The sequence below is a fragment of the Cucurbita maxima genome, unplaced genomic scaffold (genome assembly GCF_002738345.1).
Source record: "Cucurbita maxima cultivar Rimu unplaced genomic scaffold, Cmax_1.0 Cma_Scf00006, whole genome shotgun sequence".
NCBI classification, from domain to species: domain Eukaryota; kingdom Viridiplantae; phylum Streptophyta; class Magnoliopsida; order Cucurbitales; family Cucurbitaceae; genus Cucurbita; species Cucurbita maxima.
The window spans coordinates 1558849-1582586 of record NW_019272022.1 but is presented as its reverse complement, the minus strand read 5'-3'; the positions used below and the strand labels follow the sequence as shown (position 1 = coordinate 1582586).

At 37.2% G+C, this 23738-nt stretch overlaps 5 protein-coding genes, 1 long non-coding RNA gene and 1 other non-coding gene across 8 annotated transcripts; 2 read left to right on the top strand and 5 right to left on the bottom strand.

Moving 5' to 3' along the window:
• The first annotated feature begins 130 nt into the window (after positions 1 to 130).
• LOC111480607 (sufE-like protein 1, chloroplastic/mitochondrial) lies at positions 131 to 1562 on the top strand. Its single transcript, XM_023125750.1, has one exon. It carries the CDS (start codon positions 158 to 160, stop codon positions 1274 to 1276), a length of 1119 nt encoding a protein of 372 aa, XP_022981518.1. The 5' UTR covers positions 131 to 157; the 3' UTR covers positions 1277 to 1562.
• A 1510-nt stretch (positions 1563 to 3072) lies between these two features.
• TRNAP-AGG lies at positions 3073 to 3144 on the bottom strand. Its single transcript has one exon. It is a non-coding gene; the product is annotated as a tRNA-Pro (tRNA).
• A 1097-nt stretch (positions 3145 to 4241) lies between these two features.
• On the bottom strand, positions 4242 to 7551 carry LOC111480655 (syntaxin-71-like). Its single transcript, XM_023125811.1, has 9 exons — positions 7247 to 7551; positions 6902 to 7027; positions 6497 to 6656; positions 6295 to 6380; positions 6134 to 6202; positions 6004 to 6048; positions 5815 to 5877; positions 5567 to 5643; positions 4242 to 4475 (listed from the first exon to the last, which is right to left on the bottom strand). The coding sequence occupies exons 1-9, from the start codon at positions 7400 to 7402 to the stop codon at positions 4460 to 4462; spliced, it is 798 nt and encodes a 265-aa protein (XP_022981579.1). The 5' UTR covers positions 7403 to 7551; the 3' UTR covers positions 4242 to 4459.
• A 3610-nt stretch (positions 7552 to 11161) lies between these two features.
• LOC111480648 (NDR1/HIN1-like protein 6) lies at positions 11162 to 12225 on the bottom strand. Its single transcript, XM_023125801.1, has one exon. The coding sequence runs from the start codon at positions 12151 to 12153 to the stop codon at positions 11272 to 11274; it is 882 nt and encodes a 293-aa protein (XP_022981569.1). The 5' UTR covers positions 12154 to 12225; the 3' UTR covers positions 11162 to 11271.
• Positions 12226 to 14268: 2043 nt separating this feature from the next.
• LOC111480722 lies at positions 14269 to 18872 on the bottom strand. Of its 2 annotated transcripts, XR_002717885.1 has the most exons (6): positions 18675 to 18872; positions 18455 to 18573; positions 17995 to 18170; positions 17449 to 17620; positions 16414 to 16554; positions 14269 to 14412 (listed from the first exon to the last, which is right to left on the bottom strand). It is a non-coding gene; the product is annotated as an uncharacterized LOC111480722 (long non-coding RNA). The 2 variants fall into 2 exon arrangements; XR_002717886.1 differs by lacking the exons at positions 18455 to 18573; positions 18675 to 18872 and adding an exon at positions 18277 to 18291.
• On the top strand, positions 17943 to 20080 carry LOC111480632 (BTB/POZ domain-containing protein At1g55760-like). The gene is made up of 4 exons (XM_023125780.1): positions 17943 to 18194; positions 18409 to 18554; positions 18884 to 19002; positions 19252 to 20080. Exons 1-4 carry the CDS (start codon positions 18076 to 18078, stop codon positions 19852 to 19854), a joined length of 987 nt encoding a protein of 328 aa, XP_022981548.1. The 5' UTR covers positions 17943 to 18075; the 3' UTR covers positions 19855 to 20080.
• Positions 20081 to 20943: 863 nt separating this feature from the next.
• LOC111480698 lies at positions 20944 to 22828 on the bottom strand. Its single transcript, XM_023125870.1, has 3 exons — positions 22766 to 22828; positions 22597 to 22668; positions 20944 to 22526 (listed from the first exon to the last, which is right to left on the bottom strand). The coding sequence occupies exon 3, from the start codon at positions 22404 to 22406 to the stop codon at positions 21585 to 21587; it is 822 nt and encodes a 273-aa protein (XP_022981638.1). The 5' UTR covers positions 22407 to 22526; positions 22597 to 22668; positions 22766 to 22828; the 3' UTR covers positions 20944 to 21584.
• Between the last annotated feature and the right edge of the window lie 910 nt (positions 22829 to 23738).

Below are 23738 nucleotides of genomic sequence, written 5' to 3'. Positions count from 1 at the left end.
AAAAAAAAAAAAAAAAAAAAAAAAAAAAAAAAAAAAAAAAAAAAAAAAAAAAAAAAAAAAACTCCTTTCATCTCCTTAAAAAAAAAAAATCAAAATCAAAATTACAATAATCTGAAATAATTATATTAAATTAAAACTAATTTCCCCACCGATTTAAATGTCATCTCCAATTCTGATTCTCGAAAGACCCATCCCTTCTCGACTCCGTCAGTTGTGGCTCAGCGCTTCCAAAAATTTGGAAGCCATGTCGTCTTCTAGGCTTCGATTGCTCACAACAGAATCCCCAATCGGTTCTAGATTCCCCAAAGCTTTAATCTCCTCTCAATCTCACAATTTCTGTTTTTTTCGATCGATTTCCTTCCAAAGGATTACCTCCAAATCGCCGTCGTCACTCTCCGTTTCGTCGTCCGCCTCCTCCTCCAAGCCTCTGCAACCCGTGGAAGAACTCCCTCCTAAGCTTCAAGAAATAGTCAAGCTCTTTCAATCAGTTCAGGATTCGAGGGCCAAATACGAGCAGCTTCTGTTCTATGGAAAAAAGCTCAAACCGCTCGACCCCCAGTTCAAGAACAAGTCTAACAAGGTCGAGGGTTGCGTTTCTCAGGTCTGGGTTAGGGCTTATTTGGATTCGAATAAGAATGTTGTGTATGAGGCCGATTCGGACTCTGCTCTAACCAAGGGCCTCGCCGCTCTGCTCGTTCAAGGACTCTCTAATCGCCCTGTGGAGGAGGTTATTAGGGTTTCTCCTGATTTTGTTGTTCTTCTTGGTCTTCAACAGGGCCTCACGCCTTCTAGAAATAATGGGTTTTTGAATATGTTGAAATTGATGCAGAGGAAGGCGCTTGGGTTACTTGTGGAATCAGAAAAAGGTAATGACAGTGCGATTTCATCGTCGCAAATAGATGATGCTGTGGAAAAAGTAAAATCAGATTCCGAAACTGATGCTGAGAAACCAAATGAGGAATCGAAGTTGGGAGATAAAGGAAGTGATAATTCTGGTGTGTTGGGAAGTAGAGGGAAGAGAATTAAGGAGAAACTAGAGACAGAGCTTAATCCAGTGGAATTGAATGTGGAAGATATTTCGTACCAGCATGCAGGGCATGCTGGGGTAAGGGGTAGCGATGGAGAGACGCACTTTAATTTGAAGGTTGTGTCGAAGGAGTTTGAAGGGAAAAGTTTAGTGAAAAGACATAGACTCATTTATAATCTGTTGCAAGAAGAGTTGCAGAGTGGACTGCACGCCTTGTCCATCTCGGCCAAGACACCTGATGAACTCTGAAGCCCCAATGGAGAAAGGTTCATCATCATAACTCACTTGAAACATGTTTTCCTTCATTTATTTTCTGTATTCTATCTCTATTTCTATTTAGTGGATGAGGAAGAGGAACTTCTGTGATTTCTGAGGAGTGTTTATGATATAGTTATTACAATTTGAGGCTTAGAAGTTGAAGTTTTGCTGTCATTGGTTCTGCAAACAATTCTTGTTCTGTGATAGGAAAATAAGGAAAAAGGTAAAGAGGGCGTTTTATAAGATGAGAATCAGAACTCGTACTTTATTACATTCAGATCCGTTCTCAACAAATTTTAGAATGAGTTATGAAGCCCATCAAACCACTAGAATCATACGCCAAAGCAAAATTTTAAATCTCAACTTTGCAGCTCTTCAAATTCCTTCAATAAAATGTCAAAGTTTCCAGTTTTTAGCTGACCTCTTGAGGAATTATCTTACAATTTTGGCTCTCAGCTACATTCTGGATCCAGTTTGATGTTTGAATATGAATTCTCCATGCTCTTTGTTCTATTGTGAAGTAAATAATCTCTTATTCCTTCAGTTTTAGATTCAGGGAGATGCTTGATTTTAATGAACAGTTTAATAACCAAGATGATTCGGATTTGCTTGTATGCATTATTCTAAATGAAATTTATTGCCTTAACTTCTGTCAGTCAGTTTGGCTTTTTAAATCAACTATAGTCCATCTTCCCCTTTGGTATTCGTGCATTCATAGCTTGAAGATAGAACGATCAGGATGTTATGATCCTTATTATTTCAAGCCTTTCCTTATCTCATGCATGGTTTTCTGCTTTAAATATTCATTAGAGAATATGCTTAGTAATGAAATATTTGATTGGATTCACTGATAATAGATGATGGTATAGTGGAATAATCAGTCAGTCGAGGGAGCAGCTAACAAGCTGAAAATGTAGACACTTTTATCTAGTTAGCCATAGGGCATATAAGATTCGCAGCAGCAAGTGTGGTAGAATTTGACAAAGTAGTTCTTTTCAACAAAAAAAAAAGTGACTGGCAGAGAATTCTCAAGGGAGATCGGGTTGATACTCCCACAGACCTTCCCCCCTTTAGCTGAAGTCTCTATATGCATTGGTTGGTGGACTGACTACTCATCACCAACTGGTATCGGCTAATCAACCAGTAGGAGTATTAATGGATGAGTGAAGCTCCTAACTAACTCTGAGAGTTCCTTTGATGTTATTGAGAACTTTGTTGAAAGTATGAATCCGGATGTTAGATGAACACGACTCTCCACTCCATAATAGTATGATATTGTCCACTTTGAGCATAAGCTCTCATGGCGCTTTGCTTTGGGCTTCCCTAAAAGGCCTCCAACCAATAGAGCTAGTATTTCTTGACTATAAATCCATGATCATTCCCTAAATTTGTTAAGGTGGGATTTTCATCCAATTTCGAATATTAGGTGAAGAGGTTGTAACCTCCCCTCTCTCGTTCTTCGGCTGAAAGGCTGGTTGTAGCCTCTGATTTCATTTTTAATTTCTCATTAATCAAATCGAAATCTCAATTTTCATCAATACCATGTTTTTATTGTATACGGGAATGTCAAATAATAGTAAAAATGTTGAAATTTTGAACTATGTTCAAGTTTAGTAATGGTCTGCAAATTTGAGTACAACTCAATTAGACATATCTGCTCGACCAAAAAGTCTCAATTTCCAAGCCCATTACAAAAAGGCCCATTTTAATTTTGAGCCGGAAGATATTTGTATGGTCCCAATGTGTCGGAGGCCCGATATTGAAAGGGGAAGAAAATAAAAAAAATTGGGGCATTCCGAGAATTGAACTCGGGACCTCTCGCACCCTAAGCGAGAATCATACCACTAGACCAAATGCCCAATTGATGGAAATTTAAGAATAAAGTTTATCTAAACATTAAAATTTAAATCTATTCAGATATTTATAATTTTCCGAAACATTTATCTTTTAATTGATTTTTTTTATAAAAAAAAATGGTTGGAGTGCATACAGACAAATAATCTCATGAAAAGACTATTGTTGGATTAAATTATAAAACTCAATTTCTTTTAATTAGATCTCTCTTCTTTTTTCTTTTTTCATCCATTAGCTATACAGCTATATCGTGGAAGCGTTCATAATCTACCGAGGCATTATCCAAAATGAGTTTCTCATGCATGAAAGAATGATCAAAAGATTTGGACATAGCCTACACATCTCGTGTTCCATTTAACCTTGAATCTCCACGATATGATATGTTTGTTTTTCTGACTCGAATACAAGACCAAAATTTTGAGATTCTTTTAAGAAAGATTTATTGGTATAGATATCTCCCTTTTCATTATCTTCATCTCAATGATTCTAGAATTTTTGTAAAATCAAATAATACATAATATGATATATTGAATCTAATTCAAATCTCACATTAAATATATTGCATCTAATACAAATCTCTTAAAATCTCCCCCAGCATGGGTCTACTTTTTAAAATCTCATTCAAACTTAATATGTATAGTTTACTTTAATATAATTATAATGTATCTAATACATATTATTATCATTCGCAAGATCATATTACGATTGAATCAAAGCTTGTTTAATTCTATAATTATATTTTGATATACTACTAATCATCTAATAAACAATATGCTTATAATTCAATTATACTTCTCCAACCCTCCTGACAAAATATTCAAAAAGAAAAGTGATACATGCATATATGAACTCTTACAACATTGTGACTCTATTTCAATCTATACCATATTTCATATACGTAACCGCTCTAACTTGAACTCATTTCCTCTAAGCCACTTTAATTACATGGTTCTTATGGACGACTCGACCTAGAGATTTGGTTCGTACTATAACTTTAACTTATCAATCTATATTTGGATAAATGCCTAAAAGTATGTATTGTTGCATTCTATCCAATTTATCCATCATAATCGATCAGAGTCCTACGTATGGAGCTAAAATATCATCATGGAGATCAGAGTTCACATTTCAAGTCCAAAGTAATGAGAGGTTGATGAGTGCAACATTCAATAATCAAGCATGATAACAAAGATTTGCCAATGCAGCGACTTGTGTGAAAAAGAATATGCATACAAATATTAGTAAACATCACAAACACCATCAGATAATGTGCTAAAATATTGATACTCATCTTAGCAAGAAGATTTTCCCTCTGTTGGCTCATTTCTTCAACACACTGCAGAGGAAGCAACTCGATTAGAGCTTCAGCTAAAATATAAACAGTTTCGATATGTAATATACATGACAAAATCTCTAAAGTAAAGGCCATGGTTCCAGCCAGAGAAATCATGAAACCTCCATCTTTGGTTCTAAAAGGAACATCACTTTCTTTTAATATAATATAACCAGTATATTATTATAAGGGATCATTCCTTGCATTCTTATACCCAAGGCCTACTCTCTCTAATTCTGGGCAAGGGTTTGAGTTACCAGCTTTTCAACCTAAAAGACTGAACCTAGGACCTTGAAAGGTAATTTATAGACATCCCAAACCCTTGCACTAATAGGGCATCCCTCGGGGTAACAAGAATCTCGCGTTTTATAATATGCGGTTAACCAACGTAATACATAAAATGAAGAAGTAAAAATCCAAATGGCATAGATTTCAACAATTCCCCAGAAGATCTGACAGAGATCCCAGTTAATGCTAGTACAGTTGAACATGGAAAGCTCGATCAACTAGATAGGATCGAAATCATGAATTTGTATAATCACAGTAAACATACAAAATTAATATAATCTTTCTATGGATATATGGATGGGAGAGCAGTTACGATCCAATTACAGTTTATAATTGATATGAGATTGTTGGGGACAGCACCTAAAGGCAATTCCCCAAGAGAATTTTGTGATTCCCATTCACCATCACAACCCAAAAGAGGATCCCAATTGATTGCACATTCGACAAGAAGCCAAGCCTATCAATTGTCAATTAACCAATACCTGAAGAGATCTAGGCTTCTCTATTCTTTTCTGATGCCTATTCCTCAAATAGTTTTAATAAGAGACTTAATCCAAGAAGAACACCAACACTAATGATGAAAGAAAGGAGAAAACAGAGAGAAAGAAGAAGAATTGATAAATGTTGCAATATCTTTTCCCATGGCAACATGAATCAAATTATAGATATATGTCAGATTCATTATATGATGGAAATAGTAAACATAACACGTGAGGAGAATTTAAAAAAATAAAATGCAGAACTGCTCAATGATTTTAAGTATCCTTCTTCTTTAGGGGGCAGTGAGGTGGAATGTAAGAACTTACTTGTATAGGTAGGCAGCAATACCCAAGATTATGCACAATAAAATGATATCAATACAGAAATTTCTGCTGGACCTTAGCTGTAGAAAAATAAAGTTCACATTAGATAAACTTACAAATGTGTGACAAGTATACATACAAATCTAGGTATTGTGCATGCACAAGGATGAGCACATATGTGCACAAGGGTATACATTTCAGGAACTGACGATAAAGATTAAATAATAGAAATCAGAGGAACAAATCAAAACCTGGTTAACTGTGTGCTTTAATCTGACGTTGGTATTCTTAAGATCAGATGCAGCCTTGTCCACCTGATATGATACAAAAGCATATTTGGTAATGATGATAAATATGAACACTGAATTTGCAAGTACATATGTACATATATGTATGTATAAGTAAAAAACATATAAATATTATGAGAGAGATATTGTTACCTTAGTGTCGATCTCGTCCATCAAAGGAACTTGCCTGTCTATTTCCTGCAAATAACATCCCACAATCACAATCTACTAATATGTTGATAAGGAAAAAAAAAAGGAAAACTGGGGATAGAAGATAAATAACCTCATTCATATCATGAGCCATGTTCTTCAGAGTATCCAACCCTTCTGATATCATGTCCAATCCTTGATCCTGCATATGCATCAAAACGAAGGGTTTAAATGACAGCCATATAAGCAGGTTCTTGAATAAAGAGACTACACAAGGGGATACATATGATTTACCTGCTTCATTTTCCGCATTTCATACTCTTGCCTGAACTGGCTCGACTCCTCAGTGTGTTGGAAGTACTCATCATCAAATCGGCCGTCTTTATCAATTCAAATGTGCAGATCAAAAATATAATTAATTCATGGTATCCACAACTAAAAGTAGAAAGATTCAAAAAAATGGTTAAACGAAATTTAACCGAGTTTAATGCATCACCTGAGTCAAATTTTATTTCAGTGCGTGAAGCAGAGGATGTCCAACCCCCATTCTTCTTTGTGGAAGTAGCAGTCCCATCTGGTATGGCTTGAATCCTATCGGGCAATGCAAGCACCAAATCATTTCGAGTGGTAAGATCTTCAGTTGATAGCCCCTTCACCTGTAAATAGATAATGAGACCATCGATGCAATCTAGAGATAGAAGATATGCAATTCAAATCCAATGGCTTAACTTTAATGAAGTATAAAAATCCCAAAACCAAACTAAATGCATAATGAATTTAAGGAACCAATCCTTTAATCACAATCTTCTCATCAATTCATATGAAACATCTAGGTTTTATGATGGAATTTGAGTAATCAGAGTAAAATTTAAAAATATTTGTAAAGACAATGAACACACACCCTCTTTAGAGCCAATCTCTGCAACTTGGGTATCTCCTCCAGTAATCGAGCCTTAGTACGACGAATCTCCGCATTCAACGCCACCACCGACGCCCTATTCTTTTCTCCGGAAGCATCCTCCGCTTTCTGCACAACAAAAAAAATACACCCAAAATAGAATCCAATCCTCCTCGCCGCAAAATTAAAATACTCAATCCTCTACGAATTACTCCAAACCACAAGTAATCCACTGAATTAAACCTACATCAGAAAAATAAAAAGCTACCAATTGGATAACCTTGATTTCCCTATCCAGCAGCACAAGGAGTAGAAACTGAGAAATTGACTGAGGGATCGGGGTCAAACCTGGAGGGCAGCTTCAATGTCGGCTTCGACAGTAGCATAAAGTCGAGCAAAGGCATCGTCGCCGGAGACATTGAGATCCCTCTGCTTCTCTACGTCGTATTTGTCATACTTCTGGCAGATCGCGTCTACTCTGGTCAAAAGGTCGATGACGCTCATCTTCGATTCTTCGCCTCCGTGCTCCGGTAGGCTTTCGGTTGACTTACAGCGGTGAGATCGGTGAGCGCGGTGAGAGATATCTTCAGAAGCTGTCTAAACAGAATTTCTTCCAATTATTTCCTCGCCGTGTCAACTTAGAAGCTTTGAAATTAATATGAAAATTAATTAATTAATTAAACTTGCTTTCCCCAAGTATAATAACATCCTCTTAGCTGCTTTGACCACATATTTTGTATTTATTTTCCAATTTTTTCTCGGTTCTCTCATATAATCTTTAACGAGAGACCGGTTACCAGTGATGCGGACTACATCCGTACCTTCTAACCTAGTATATTTTTTAACGAGAGACCTGTCACTAGTGATGCGGACCACATTCGTACCTTCTAATCTAGTATGATGTACATGCACATATCAGTGCAGTACCAACATTATGCACGTGTGGTTAGGGGTCTCCAACTATTCTCTAACCGTTATCTAGTCAAAGCAGGGCAAGAGACCCATGAGGGTCGCTCCCTCTTGTGTCACATTTGCATCGTGATAGTAGTAATCTGTAGCAAATAACAAACTCCATGTTGTATGATAGTAGATCAGAGTGATGTACACTAGGACTAGAACACAGTTATCTAGATACCTCGAACTTAGCTACAGTGTAGCCTAGTTAGAGAGCTCTAAGAAACGAGCAAGTTAGAGAGAGGTTTGTTGGGTTAAATGAGAATCTAAATGCCAGAGAGGTCGAGGCGAGCCTACTATTTGGGTATAAGCAAGAGCTCCTAGGGGTGAATTGACAAGTAGGCTCGAGAAAACTGAACTATGAAAATAAATAGATCAATTACAAAGATTCTTGGACGGGAGTGATTACTAGACCCTACCGAATAGGTGATGAAGGAAAGTGAATTACTAATTGAGACTTGAATATCGACGGACGATGATGGTGTGAAGAAGCTAATTGGGCTATGGAACTGGAAGATCGAAGTCTAAAGTAGACTCTAGAGTTTTTGTTGGGTCGTATCATGTTTAATAGCGAAAAATTTTATTTGATTTTTATTTAATGTTATTTCATGGGATCCCTTTATTATTATTATTTTTTTTAAATTTAAACTTGATTTCTTTTTCATTTATTTTTAAATAATGACCTTTCCTCTCGGGTCGGGTCGGGTCAGTTCTTTGTGCCGTAACCTTGGTCGACGAGTCACTCGTTTTTGCATTGAATATATATGCCAATGTTACGGCTATGGGGTTTTCTTTTGACTGCCGAATGCTCCAATTGGCAGTTCAGTTTTCATCATCAGTGTGAGTGAATCTGGCTGACTCTTTGTTTCTCTGACGATTTAATGATTTTTAGTAGCGTGATCAAGATTCTCCGAGGTATGTATAAATTTTCTTGCAAAGGTTCGAAGCCTTATAAGTGTTCTTGATACGTAGAAGTTGGCTGACTTTTTGGGGGTTTCTAGGCTTCTCTTGCGTTATCTAGGCCTTCTTTTGATATCGGGACGGTTGACATATCAAGAATGCTAGCCTTTGCTAGAGCGTATTACTGCTAGTGTTAGTTGTTGGGTTGTACATTCCCTTTCCTGTGCTAATAGGTTGAAACTCATTCATTATGTTTTTAGAGTTTTCAGGTGTTCTATGTCAGTGTCTTTGTGCTTCTTGCTCGGGTTATCAATCAGGTTGAACACGTCGCCAAGGTAGTCTGGGCAAATATTTTCCGTCCACATAGGGAGGATGATCTTGGTATTAGGCATTAGGCATCATAAGTCTGAGAACTTTGTTACTGTGATGAAGCTTCTTTGATTTTGATAGTTAGGGCTAATTCCCTATGGGAAACCTGGGTTCTGGCTTATATGCTGCAAGATTGCTCTATTTGGCCAGTGAGGCCTTCTGTGCAGGGATCTTAATGTTTCATCACTATATTGAGTCCTAATCTCTCGAATTAAAGCTCCTCTTGAGAACATTAGAAACAATCAAAAGCACATCAATAACAATGGCTTTCAATATTTTGAACCTAACATAGTGACTGAAATTAGGGTTTCTAACAACGACGAAGTAAATGGTCAAAATCACCAATTAGGGACTCAAAGTTTGGGGATAAAGGAAGTAGTAGTTCTCGTGTATTAAGAAGTTTGAAGGGAAAAGCTTAGCGAAAAGTCATAGGCTGGTTCTATAAACAATTCTTGTTCTATGATAGGAAAAGAAAGAAAAAGGAAATAAGGTTGTTTTGTAAGATGAGAAACAAAACTTATATTTTACCAATGAAATTTGTGATTGATTCATTTCATACGAAATGAATATAATGTATTTGCAACAGCCCAAGCCCACTGCTAGTAGATATTGTTCTCTTTGGGCTTTCCATTTCGGACTTCTCCTCAAAGTTTTTAAAACGCGTCTACTAGAGAGAGATTTCCATACCCTTGTAAAGAATGCGTCGTTCTCCTCCCCAGCTGATATGGGATCTCACAATCCACCTCACTTTGGGTCCCAGCGTCCTTGCTGGCCACACCGCCTCTTGTCTACCCTTCCTATGCCTTTTTCGTCCAACTATGACAAACTCTAAAGGGACCATTTTAGCCGGGGAATTTGGGATTTCTTCATGGTTTTGGGGAACTTGTTGGAGACAGGACTGATTTTGATTAAACTGATGGATAAGGTTATTTGGTTAGAATGATATTACCTTAAATAGACAAACTTCTATTAAGAAAAGGAAACAATCTAATCTATTACATTCAGAAAATTTGAAATCTCAACTTCAGAGCTCTTCAAATTTCTACAATTAGAATGTTAAATCTATGACATTTCTAGAAGTTTTAAGATTTTAGTTTGCCTCTTCCGGAATTATCTTACAGTTTTGGCTGTCAACACATCTGTATCACTTTATGTCATAAAGGAGATCAGTTGATGTTTCTATAGGAATTCTCCAGTAAATTCTCTCTCATTCCCTTCAGTTTTAGATTTGCGGATCTGACTAGACTCTAGAGCATTGTGTGTGTGTGTGTGTCTTTTTATTTATTTATTTTTTAAATTTTTAATTATTTTTAATTTTTAATTTATTATTTTATTTTTTTATGTTCAATAGTGTCCTTTGATGGCGTTTCTTACTTTTCCATCCCTTGTCTTGGAAAACGTTTTTGATTGTAAGATTGAGCTATATCTTGTCCTACGCTCATCCAGTAATTGTTTTCTAGTGTAGAACAAAGTAATCTTGTGAATGTAATTTATGCAATGTGAGGGAGCTAGTTTTTTTTTCCCCATCTAGGCTTAAATTTAATCACTAGGAGTATTATGAGTTTTGCTGGTTTTTTCCCCATCTAAGCTTTATATTTCATGTATGGTTATCTGTTTTAAATATTCATATGGGGACATGCTTAATAATGAAATCTTTGATTGGATTAATTGATAATATATGGTATAGCGGAATTCAATTATCTGTCAAAGGGACAACTAACAAGCTGTAGATCTAGAAGCATTACAAGGTCTTGGGTTCAAAATTGTGTAGCCATTTGACTACCAATCTTTACGGGATTCCCAGCAGTAAGTATGGTAGAATTAGACAATGTTCTGTAGCGGAGAATCTTCAAGGGATATTTGATTGATACTCTCAGACAATTCCCCTGAAGCTTTTCTCAGAGCCATATATGTTGGTTGATCCTAGGTTTCACTCATACTAATTGTGAGTGAAAAGTCACCTAAAAGGTCCACAAACAAGCCCTATTTGATCCAGTAATTTCCTTGCATTAAGTTTGAGTATGTAGAATCCAAAAAATGGTGTTTAACTGATGTTTCAAACCTGTTCAGGACTTATATTCATATCTGTAATTTGGACAATCCATGCAGTGATATTGTAGAAGGTATACAATTATATACATTTCGCTTCTTCACCTCTTGGTCTTGCAACTCCGAGCAACTAAAACACCGGTTGGTGGACTAGTCATCACCAACTGGCATCGGCTATGCAACCAGTATGAGTAATGGACGGCACCCAGTGAAGCTCTAACTCTGAAAGTTCCTCTGATGTTATAGATAACTTTGTTGTTCTGTACCTGCCGTCGAAGTATGAACCCGGAATTCTGTGGCAAGTAAACCAGACTGGATATCAGGTGAACAGGTTGTAACCTCACTTCTCTCTTTCTTTGACTGAAAGGCTGGATTGCTTGAGTTGCTATGAGTCTATCCCCAAAAAAGAGCTCTATGTCTGCATTTTCATATCTTACATCGATTCTGTGATTCGGGTTGGTGAAGTTTGCGAGAACGGTGAAGTCCCCATTGAGATATTCTGGTGCGTCGAAGTAGATGGTGCTGAGGCTCGCATTGGGTATGTCAAACATAGGATTTCTTGGTTTAACAACCAAGAAAATGATCAAAGTTGCAATTCCAAGGAAGATGAGGAGAAGACTAAAAATGAGACACAAGATTGCAAAACACCATATAATTGGATTGGTTTGGCGTGGCCGAGCTTGCTGTAGTAATTGTGATTTTCTGTAGTTACTGGAATCTATGGTATTTGGATTCAGTAGTGGAGTCTGTGGTCTAGTAGCTTGATTTTGTATGACTATTTGCTCCAAAGGAGTCAGGTCTGCCTGTCTTGAAGGTGAAGCAGCAGGGATAAGAGCAGCAGATGCTTGAGTGTCTGCTGCTGAGGCAGGGGATGGTATGGTTGTTGGTAGAGCTGCTGCTTCATGGGACGGTGAACTTGCCGACGGAGGCACGAGAGGGCTTGGCGGCGGTGGTGGTAGCGGAGGAGGAGATAGAGGAGGCATCTAAGCAAGGCTGAATGAGAATCCTCAGAATCAAGGATAAGTAAAAGAAAATGGGGAACTAAAGAAGCTTTTGATAAAGGGTGTGAGGCCAATTAACTAGGGTGTTTATTGATATTGGGAAAAGAGGGATGTGCTTTAAAAGCTGAAATAAAGTTGAACCAAAACAGGTGTCTGTATTTGAATAACAACTTCAGCTTTTGGAATTGCAGTTCCCTCCGAGTAAAGCTCCAAAGGGAATTTGTGGTGATACCACAAACTTACATGAGGCACGTCCTTGCTTACTCACTCGGGCAAGGGGGTTTGACCGCAAGTATATAATTGTACAGTTCACTGCTAATTGATATTGTTTGATTTGGCCCGTTATGTATCGTCGTCAGTTTCACAATTTTTAAACGTGTTTGTTAGAGAGAGGTTTCCCCACCCTTTTAAGGAATATTATGTTCCCTTCTCGAATCGATGTAGGATCTCACAATAACATTCTAGAAGTCTCTTAATTTTTTTCACTTAGATTTTGTGTGAACTGTGATGGAATCTAGCGAATCTTAGGTGGTTTTTTTTACTTACTCATAAAATCCTAGAAGTTTCTTAGTTTTTTCCCCCTAGTTTCATTTGAACTGTGGTGGAAAGTAACCAATTTGGGTGCTTTTCTTAGTTGTCCATTTGAAGTGCATGAAATAGTGGGCTCCGTCATTCGTGACCAAACTTTTTTCAACAGTTTTGCGACCAAACACACCATAGGTAAGCTGAATGCTTAGTGGTTTCTCTTCTCTACATGTGTCAAATTTTAGTCCTAATAATTTTGATGCTTACAAAATTATCAAAGATTGGTGTTTTTTATTTCTATTCAACAACGTACGAATAGTTCCTTACTTTTGGCTAAGGGATTGTGGAACCCTTACCTTGGACTAAATAGAAAAAAATGGATTGATATTGGTGCGATCTCACTCAATATTAAAGATCAATCTTGAATCTAATGGATCTTGTTTTTTTCTAATTTAGGAAGTATCAAATTTCACTAAGTCTATTCGTAGGAAATTTTGAACCAGACCAGTTGTACTTACTTCAACAAAGGAAGCGTGGGCTTATTTTATATATATTTATATTCAATTATACTTTACCACAAGTATCATATTTAACCTTTATGACAGGCAAATATCTTGTATCAATTCAGTGCTCTTTCCATTTATTTCTCTCCGTATCATTCTTAATTTATTTGATTATCTAAATGATTATAAATAGAGAAGTTAAACGAGAAAAAGCAAATCAAGTGTGAGATTGAATGATATTATACAGAGTAGAGATATCTATGAGGTGATGCAAGGATGAGAAAGTATTTTCCATCCCCCACCTCGTATTTCATTCTCTATTCTCTTTAAAATTTCTATTTATTTTTGTAAGGCTCAGAGCGAGGATTCTCTTAGAAAATTTTTTGAGAGATGGGGAAGAGGAATGTAATTCCCGCTCCGATTCCGTTTAATCTCGCCGCGTTAATTGGAAGGTGGGTGAGATTGTTGAAAAAAAAAAGAAAAAAAAAGGTGAGGTTGGCAGTCAAATGTGGAAATTAAGGATGGAAAATGGATAGAAGACAAAAACTTTGGGTGTTTATAAGATGTAAATGCAAGGCAGACGCCATCTATCTCGCAAAAAAGAAAAAGAAAAAGAAAAAGAGAAACCCATTTCTAATTCTTAGCCTTTAAGATATAATTACCAATAAAACCATTTATTTATTTATTGTAAATCAATGAATCAATTATTAGTACAAAAAGCCAATCGATGCTTGTTCAACCTAAAAAGGGTTTAATAAAATATTTATTACCTTTCAAGCTAAGAATTATATCTGTCTTTGAAATAAAAAGAAAACCAGTGGTCACTGTTGGCTGTCCATCATCATTATTTTCTCTCTCTCTTTCTTTTTTTCTTTTGAAAAAAATAGTATCTTTCATCAGCTTCAATATACCTTTAAATTAAATTTTCTTTTCATCAATCTAAACTTATTATTAGAAAATTTTTGTTTTAGATATTGTCAGAGATTGCCTTGCCACTGGTTTAAATATTCATAAATTTATTAAAATTTTAATAGTGGCTTTGTATTATCGGGTTAAAAAAAAGGGAAAAAACACCTCTAATAAAAAATTAGAATCATTGACCCGTCCTAACATCTAGACTACAACTTTATTGTAGAAATCTAACTAACCGTCACTTGATTCTATGGTCTCATCAACTGACATCATCATCCATATATGGGGCTCTTATCTTTACCTGAAAAGATATTAGATGTGGTTTGAGTTTTAAAAAAATATTTAGTAAGTAATCCCATTGTTGGGGTCGAAAAATGCTATATAAAATCTTTAGGTAACTCGTATATTATTTTACTGTTAATAGATGAGACAAACAAATAGACAATTCTAAAGATAAAAGTTGAACTATCAAAAGAATTAGATACGAAAGATTAAGTTAGGAGATCCGATATCACTTCTATCTTTACAAAAAGAAATTAGCTACAAGTTCGAAAACAATATTTTAGCAAAGAATGAAACAGTGAGATACATTTTACTAGACCAGCTTTGGAAGATGGAGCACTGGTGCTTGACAGAAAGCCAGAAAGTTGGAATCCATGTGTTAACCACCATAACCATCTCAGGTTAGCGGGAGTGAAACATTTCTTATAAAAATGTAAAAACTTTCCCCTAATAGTAATGAACCAAAATTAAGAGTATTTACTAAAGGTGGGCTTGAACTATTATAAATGGGATTAGAATCAGACGAGTGCCTGTGAGGACACTAGGCCCCCAAGGAATGGATTGTGAGATCTCACATAAGTGGGAGAGGAGACACATTTTAAACTCGTAAGGTCAATGACGATACGTAAAAGGCCCTACTAGCGGTGCGCTTGAGCGGTTACAAATAGTACCAAACCTAGACACTAACTGATGTACCAACAAGGACGTTGGGCCCCCAAGATGATGGATTGTGAGATCTCATATCGATTGGAGAGGGGAGCGAAATATTCCTTATAAAAATGTGGAAACTTCTACCTAATAGATACGTTTTAAAACTGTGGCTAACGACGATATGTAACGGACCAAAACTAACAATATTTGCTAATTCACCTACAAACGGAATGAACGTCTCTATATTGCTAATTCACCTACAAACTTTAACTAAAAAACAAGCAATATAGATACATCCAAAAAATCACTAATTTCAATAATCTTGAAACTTTGAAATGGTTGGACACAGCAAGTTCCCAAGCAAGTACATCTACTAAAGATTCAGATCTGAGTATTGCATTTTAAAACAAATGTTAACAACCATACCATATGTCACTAAAATTTTTAATATAGTTATAACATATTTTATAGTAATTGGACAAGTTGAGATATCATTAGTCAAAAGTGATTTGGTTGTTAGTTTGGAATTAGTAGTGCACACCTCACTGATTAGCAGAATCTACCACTCCCTAACTTCTTTATATATCCCTCTATTTTTATAACACCAATTTACAAAGTAATTTTAGGGTCCCATTGCCATTTTCTAGATCTCTTAGTGGTGGTTCAAACTTTTATATTTGCTAGAATGATTTTGAGTTATTTATCTATTTAATTCTATCAATGCACTAATTTTCAACTCAACTTTAATATAGTATAACTAATAACGTTATAATCTTCAAACCTCTGAGACTCAAAAAATAAATAATTATAAATCAATGGACTTTTTTTGCCCTATTAATTGACCAACAACACAAACTACTCTTAAAACTGGCTACAAACTTCCACTCCTCAAAGGTACTTATCCAACTTTCTCGAATTTCAACCCATCAATAATGAGATAATGAGTGTTCGAACCTCGAACAATATAGCTACACAATCTCTTTCTATAATCTAAAATTTGGCTAAAATTTTATAGGTTTAGGGACAATCCTATTAGTTAAATTGAATATCTAATAGACCCTAACCCAAAAGAAGAAGACAAATAAGTTAAAGACATAAAGTTAAAAATTATGGATCTTATAGAACATAAAACTATAAATTTAAAACTTTTTAAATTAAAAAACCTATACACACTATAAATTTAAAGACCATTTAAATTTAAGAGGCAAATATCATATACCTCTACAAAGTTTAATATTTATGTTTGAAATTTGAACTTGAGTGAGTGACATCTAATAAAAGAAGTGAGTAGAGAGAATGAAAAGAACACGTCCTTCGAAGTAATTCCATCATGCGATCATAAATAGTTGAAGGGTAGGAAGATACGTACAGAGAATGAAAAGAACACGTCCTTCGAAGTTGCTCACACAGTGTGCCATTTGATTTGACAGAATAGAAGTGGTCAGAAGCCAATGAGCAATGGATGAGATGAGATCATAGCACATCATATGAGCCATTCAATAACCTGTTCCTGCGTCAGCAAAATTTTATTAAATTAGTTCTTTTGTAATACAAGGAAAGGATGATTGTTTGCTATAGGATTTGGAAGTTGCTTCTAATATTGGGAACTCGGATTCTTCTGATACCTTTCTTCTTCATACACAATTCATGTTGTGGCTTTTCTCTATCTATCTCTCTTCCAAAATCATTCATCAAACCACAATTTACTGAAATTTACTTCAGTATCATATTTATAGAATAAATCCAAAGGATCGTATTCGAAATTACAAACAATTAATGAGGTCTTTGACGTAAACTCGATTCATTTTTTTTTGTCAAATTAATGGAATTGAATTATAATGTAGAGTCCACCTCAAAGTTGGAAAAATAATTATTTTATCTCCTATTTTATGGACCTCACAACTTTCTTGAGAATCATGTAACAGTATCATTCAATCTCTTCTACTCTACCCAGAATTATTAAATGAACTAACAATAAAAATCAAATCATGTCCTGTGTAAATAATTGCTCTTCTATTTTAGAAGTTTACTAGTATCTTTTTTTAATGGGTTAAAACCAAAGGGGGTATTTTGATAATTATTATATTATGTTCGATTAACTTTCTTAATACAACTAAGCCATAGGAATAGTATATAATTTCACTTTTTAAGTAATTCTGATTAAATGAAATCAAAGGAATGCCTAATTCTTATTATTCTCATTTTATATTAAATATGAGGGGGGCTATAAATTCAGTTCAAATCCCCTACTCTCCATTTTAACTCTGTAAAGTTAAAATAAAAGAAATATTTAAATATTGAAAAATAAAGGTCTTATGCGGGTGGCCAAGAGACCATCATTGGCCTCCAGAAGAACAAGAAGAAGATAAATATAATATAATTTCGGGGGAAAAAGATTGCGTACCTCCATGACTGACTGGGGTCCATGAATGCAGAGTGGGTTTTTCTTATTTCTTGTGCTGCCTTGATTCACCAACAATCGACTCCTCCATGCGAAATTGCGAATAAATCCCAACAAAGGATTGAAATAGATGCTTTGCTTTGAAGGAGCAAAGACCACGCCTCGAAGCCAAATGCTGAAGCCAAATGTTAACACAAAATTAATGTGGGAAAGAAAACCCAAAAGAAAAGAAGGACCAATAGATGATGCATAAGCATACTCCCAAGACCATTTTCAAACCCTCTCCCGAAAATCAAACCTTCAACATCAATGACGTAAAGAATCACCAACATCTTGGCGTGCTGGGTACAACTGAAAGCGTCAAATTAGATAATAAAAGCAATAAATACACACAAATCAACGTCTTTTGTTTGATCAAAGATTCTTATGCTTTGATCAGCGAGCAGTGCAGAGAAGAAAGATATATTTATATAGAGAAGAGAGAGAAATTTGTCTTCACAGGTGTTGCTCCACCTATGTTGATGAGAAATAACGGCAGAATTAGCTAACCTGGGGAAGTCCGGAGAGCACTTCCTCGACGGCATCTTCGGTTGCATCCATGAAATCACCGCAGCCCTAGCGTTTGCTAGGATGAGTGACTCAGCATACAGAGTAGAAACCACATCCCGTCTCGCGCAATGGAGGATCGAGAATCTAGCTTCCTGCACCTACCGCAAATCCGATCCCTTCAAAATTGGCAAGTGGAACTGGTAAATTTACCTCTTTCCTTGTTCTTTATTTTTCGTTTAAAGCTATAATTCCAGTGATTAAGGGTGAGGATAAGATTCTAACCATTTCTTAAGGAGATATAGTGATAAGAATCTGCTTTCCCCCCTTCTTCTTGGAGATTTTAATGCTTTTTGTTTTCTATCCAAGCAGGATAGGAATATATGTGGATGTCTAATATTTTTGTTTGGATTGAAGGCATTTATCAGTGGAAAAAAACAGGCTTTTATATGTTAAATTATACCCAGAGATATCGAGCTTAACAAGGGACAATCCCCCAATTGTATCTTTCACCATCCGAGTGGTTTCCTCTGCAGGAGGTCGGAAGGCTTGGACTCATCCAGGTAATTTCATTCTCGTTCTCTGAACATTTTCAAGGCAGAGTAGTTAGTTTTCAGATAGAAAAGTCTATTCACCTTCTACTATATCTTCAGATGCTGGTTCATGAATATAAGTTGAAATACTTGATTGATGGGTGAATATGGCTAATCTCTGCTAAGAAATTTGGTTAAGTGTTTGGGCCTTCATTTCTTATCCTTTTGCCTCCCCTTGTGTGTGTGTGTGTGTGGAAGGGGGAGGGGGAGAGAGTCTTAATTTCCAGAATTTCTTCTTTTCTCTATGACCTTCAGTTCCTCTATTCACCAATGTTTGTTACCCCACCACATCCATGCAGACATAATAGACAAACAGCTTAAGAACAACGACGATTTTATTTGGCCAATTGAAGTTCCATTAACAGGAAAGTTCATCATTGACATCGAATTCATTGACTTGAAGATTGCATCGCCTGAGGTGAGCTTATAAATATCTCTCCATTGCGATTGCGTTGCATATTTCTTCCAAAAATGATTGTGAGGTTAACTATAATGAAACAGTTAAAGGATCATTGATAAAAACAAGCCACGCACAGAAGCAGTTGACAAAAGTTATGCCTGATCATTAAGAAAAAGTACTTATCAACGCCTATGTTTAGGAAAGAACTATTTGGATGCCTTTTTTTTTCACTCCTCTTTTAACCCATTGTTGTCAAATTACTAACAGGGTGGGGAACCTTCCTCCATCTGGACTAATGGACTGTCACAAAAACAATCAAATGAACGAGCTCTTATTTCGTTGGGTCGAATGTTGAAGGAAAGCATCCACACAGATATTATAATTAATGCTTCTGATGGAAGCGTTGGAGCTCATCGTGCTATTCTTGCTTCACGATCACCAGTTTTCCACAGCATGTTTTCACATGACCTGAAAGAAAAGGAACTATCCACAGTAAACATCCCTGATATGTCCTTTGAAGCTTGCCAGGCTTTTCTTAGTTATATGTATGGTAATGTCCAACATGAAGAGTTTCTCTCCCATAGAATGGCACTTCTTCATGCAGCTGATAAATATGACATGGATGACCTAAAAGAAACCTGCCATGATAGTCTGCTAGAAGATATTGATGCCAAGAATGTTCTTGAAAGACTCCAAAATGCATCTCTTTATCAATTACCAAAACTGAAGACATGCTGCATGCAGTATCTTGTGAAGTTTGGTAAGATACTAGACATCCAAGATGAATTCAATGTCTTTCTACAAAATGCAGACAGGGATCTAATAGCTGAGATCTTCTATGAAATTCTTAATGCCTGGAAAGGTTTCTAGCTTGATGAAGGTGGTGGTTAATGTTGGCGTGTACATATAAGATTGCTACGAGGATTTATTGTCAGAATTTGTTACTTTGAAGGTGATTCTTTCTCCAAATTGTTTGTCCTGATATTAGTTTAAGGTTTCTCATGATAGATTGATGGTGTTGCAATTGAATGAAATGTAAATAATTTGATGTTCTGTGTTCGGAATTTTTATTCCTATATAGTTTAGCGTTTTGCCATCACAAGATCTCACAATACCCTTGATATCCAAAATGCACTAGAAACCATTTGCAAAAGAATGCCAACCCGATCGTGCAGAGGTTACAGATTTTTAGGTGGAGTTTCGGTGGCAGTAAGGTTGGCCTCAGGCTAACATTGTCATATAACAAGAAGAACAATATTGAACATCATACCGAAGCAAATATGAACTTAAAACATGTATGGCTGACAGAATCAGAAAAGAATTTACAAAAACCTAACCCACCTAGAAAGTAAAGAAGAATACATCAACCCACTTCTGCAAGCTATTACAGAAACGAACACCCCCCACCCACACACACACACAAGCGCACACTCACAAATGTAAAATCCTCCAAAAAAATGGATTCAAACAAAAGCTTCAACCAAAATTGCAGACCAGCAGACCGATCATTACATTACCAGCATATTCTATTCCTCCGTATTACAATCACAACATCCAACATTGAACACAGCAAGAATACTCATCGAGAGCATAAGAAATCAAAGGAAAACTCAATAGAATAACGAAACATCCTACTATCATGACTACCTCATGTTGACAATTTGGAGGAAAAAGTCAGACAAGAAAAAAAAAACTGGCCGAAGTAAAAAATAGCTTAGCTGAAAGTAAAAAGGAGAAAGGGAGAGATTTGCTGAAGATTTTTGGTTAAAATGAGGTGCTTATCCTAAAAATGGCTGAAGAGTGGCCAACTAAATCTATGCCACTTCTTACAAAATTGCCATCTAAAACTTTGGTGATCCATTCGACGTGTTTGTCAAATGGTCAAACGAATGTATTCAATCAACTAGTCAAATGGTCAAACGAATGTATTCAATCAACTAATGAAAACGTGTAAGGAAAATCTCAGGTTTTATCTAACAACCTCCTCCTAAAACCTGTGGTATATCTACCTTATTTTGTTTGAACTCCGATTTGAGTCCTATGGCTCGGTGTCCCTGGCATGTCTTCCAGACTCCACATCTACTTGTGGTATATCTACCTTATTTTGTTTGAACTCCGATTTGAGCCCTATGGCTCTATGTCCCCGACATGTCTTCCAGACTTCACGTCTACCTGTGGTATATCTACCTTATTTTGTTTGAACTCCGATTTGAGCCCTATGGCTCGGTGTCCCCGGCATGTCTTCCAGACTCCACATCTACTTGTGGTATATCTACCTTATTTTGTTTGAACTCCGATTTGAGCCTTATGGCTCTATGTCCCCGACATGTCTTCCAGACTTCACGTCTACCTGTACATCTACCTTATTTTGTTTGAACTCCGATTTGAGCCCTATGGCTCGGTGTCCCCGGCATGTCTTCCAGACTCCACATCTACTTGTGGTATATCTACCTTATTTTGTTTGAACTCCGATTTGAGCCCTATGGCTCTGTGTCCCCGACATGTCTTCCAGACTCCACGTCTACCTGTGGTATATCTACCTTATTTTGTTTGAACTCCGATTTGAGCCATATGGCTCGGTGTCCCTGGCGGCATGTCTTTCAGACTCCACGTCTTGTTCGGCCACCTCTTCTTCGAGCTAGCGCGCTGCAATGGCGGGGTGGTTCACCTCTTCCTAATAGGTCTTCCATCCTCCGCGCCAGTCCAGGTGGTTCACCTCTTCCTAATAGGTCTTCCATCCTCCGCGCCCGTCCACATGGTTCACCTCTTCCTAATAGGTCTTCCATCCTCCGCGCCCGCCCACATGGTTCACCTCTTCCTAATAGGTCTTCCATCCTCCGCGCCAGTCCAGGTGGTTCACCTCTTCCTAATAGGTCTTCCATCCTCTGCGCCCGTCCACATGGTTCACCTCTTCCTAATAGGTCTTCCATCCTCCGCGCCAGTCCACGTGGTTTACCTCTTTCTAATAGGTCTTCCATCCTCCGCGCCAGTCCACGTGGTTCACCTCTTCCTAATAGGTCTTCCATCCTCCGCACCAGTCCAGGTGGTTCACCTTTTCCTAATAGGTCTTCCATCCTCCGGTACCTAGCCGAGAGGTTGACTGATTGCTCTATCTCCAACTCTTGGATGTAAAGGTGGTTTGCCGTGCACCAAACTTGCGTGAGCAACTGTCGTCGATCATCACGGATCCTAAGTATCCCGCGCTTGATGGAAATGTGGCAGCCGGCCTTATCGAGTTGACCCAGTCTCACAATATTAGCCTTGAGCCTCGGGATGATGTAGACGCCGGTCAGCTTGTGGTGCTTGCCGACGAACAAGATGGTGTCGTGCCCTTCGATCTCGATGACGGAGCCATCGCAGAATTTCACCGTCCCGCGAATCCCAAAATCAAGCTCGGAGAACGCAGACTTGGCCCCGGTCATATGGTTTGTTGCCCCTGTGTCGAGGACCCATCGCCGGTGCTCTTGCTGCTGCTCGCCTCTTTTACCGATTTGAGCGAACACTCGCTCCTCCTTCAATTGACTTGGCTCTCCAGTCGGTGCCTTTTGTCGAGGACGAAAATAAGTCATAGGAATAAATAATAAAAAGATCGAATCAGAGTTCAAGGCTCACCGGGGCAGTTATGTCGAAGATTTGAGCGAACACTCGCTCCTCCTTCAATTGACTTGGCTCTCCGGCCGGTGCCTTTTGTCGAGGACGAAAATAAGTCGTAGTAATAAATAATAAAAAGATCGGATCAGAGTTCGAGGCTCACCGGAGCAGTTATGTCGTCGTTGATTACCTCCGTGGCGAGTGGGACCTTGTCAAGGTCGGGTACTGAAACAGTGGCGGCGGTCGCTGTCTCCCTTATTCACTTCGCTCAACGACAACTCAACACGAGACTTGTGTGTTGTTAGGTCGACGCTCTAACCACTCGAGCTATTCAACTTGAATGTTAATAAAATTGTCTCCTCCGAAATGATATACAAAGATGGCTTAAAATAGCTGAAAGTAAAAGGAGAGAGGGAGAGATTTGCTGAAACCTTTCGTTAAAATGATTGCTTGTATCTTATGAACAGATTTACCTATTTAAATATCTAACTTATCGCTCGAGAGTGGCCAATTAAATCAGTGTCACTTCTTACAAAATTGTCATTAAAACTTTGGTAATACATTCGAAGTGTTTGTCAAATGGTCATTCTTACAAAATTGTCATTAAAACTTTGGTAATACATTCGAAGTGTTTGTCAAATGGTCAAACGAATGTATTCAATCAACTAATGAAAACGTGTAAATCTAAATAAGGAAAATCTCAGGTTTTATCTAACACTCACAAGCTATCAGTCCACAAACTAATCACCTAATTCAAAACTCAATCAAAAGCAAAACGCTCCAACGTAGAATTCCACACAAATGGCTTCTGAACACAACTTACAAAACACATTATAGCTCAATAAACTAATTGAACAAAAACATCACCTCAGCGAGAAGATCAACGATGCAACTCCATCCACACTTTTGGATCGGTTCTTTACGCCGAAGAATCGCTCTGAAAAGGCTCCATCTCCGGCAGATTGAGAGAAGTAAACAAAAGGAAGGACGGAGATTACCCGTTGGAAAAGAAGAGTAGCGGAATCGAAAATGCAGAGATGGAGGAGACCGGAAAATGAAGGGGGAGAACAGAGAGAATGGAAGGTGACCTGGAATTTGCAAATGGGAATAATGGAGGGAATATTTTTGGAATATATTATTCTATGCTTTTTTTTTTTTTTTTT

Coding starts and splice junctions, on each gene's coding strand:
- LOC111480607 (XM_023125750.1), top strand. CDS start 158: ATGTCATCTCCAATTCTGATTCTCGAAAGACCCATCCCTTCTCGACTC.
- LOC111480698 (XM_023125870.1), bottom strand. CDS start 22,406: ATGACCGGGGCCAAGTCTGCGTTCTCCGAGCTTGATTTTGGGATTCGC.
- LOC111480648 (XM_023125801.1), bottom strand. CDS start 12,153: ATGCCTCCTCTATCTCCTCCTCCGCTACCACCACCGCCGCCAAGCCCT.
- LOC111480632 (XM_023125780.1), top strand. CDS start 18,076: ATGAGTGACTCAGCATACAGAGTAGAAACCACATCCCGTCTCGCGCAA. Junction 18,195..18,408: donor AAAATTGGCAAGTGGAACTG/GTAAATTTACCT, acceptor TTTGGATTGAAG/GCATTTATCAGTGGAAAAAA. Junction 18,555..18,883: donor GAAGGCTTGGACTCATCCAG/GTAATTTCATTC, acceptor ACATCCATGCAG/ACATAATAGACAAACAGCTT.
- LOC111480655 (XM_023125811.1), bottom strand. CDS start 7,402: ATGAGCGTCATCGACCTTTTGACCAGAGTAGACGCGATCTGCCAGAAG. Junction 5,878..6,003: donor TGGACGAGATCGACACTAAG/GTAACAATATCT, acceptor GTATCATATCAG/GTGGACAAGGCTGCATCTGA. Junction 5,644..5,814: donor TAAAGCACACAGTTAACCAG/GTTTTGATTTGT, acceptor ATTTTTCTACAG/CTAAGGTCCAGCAGAAATTT.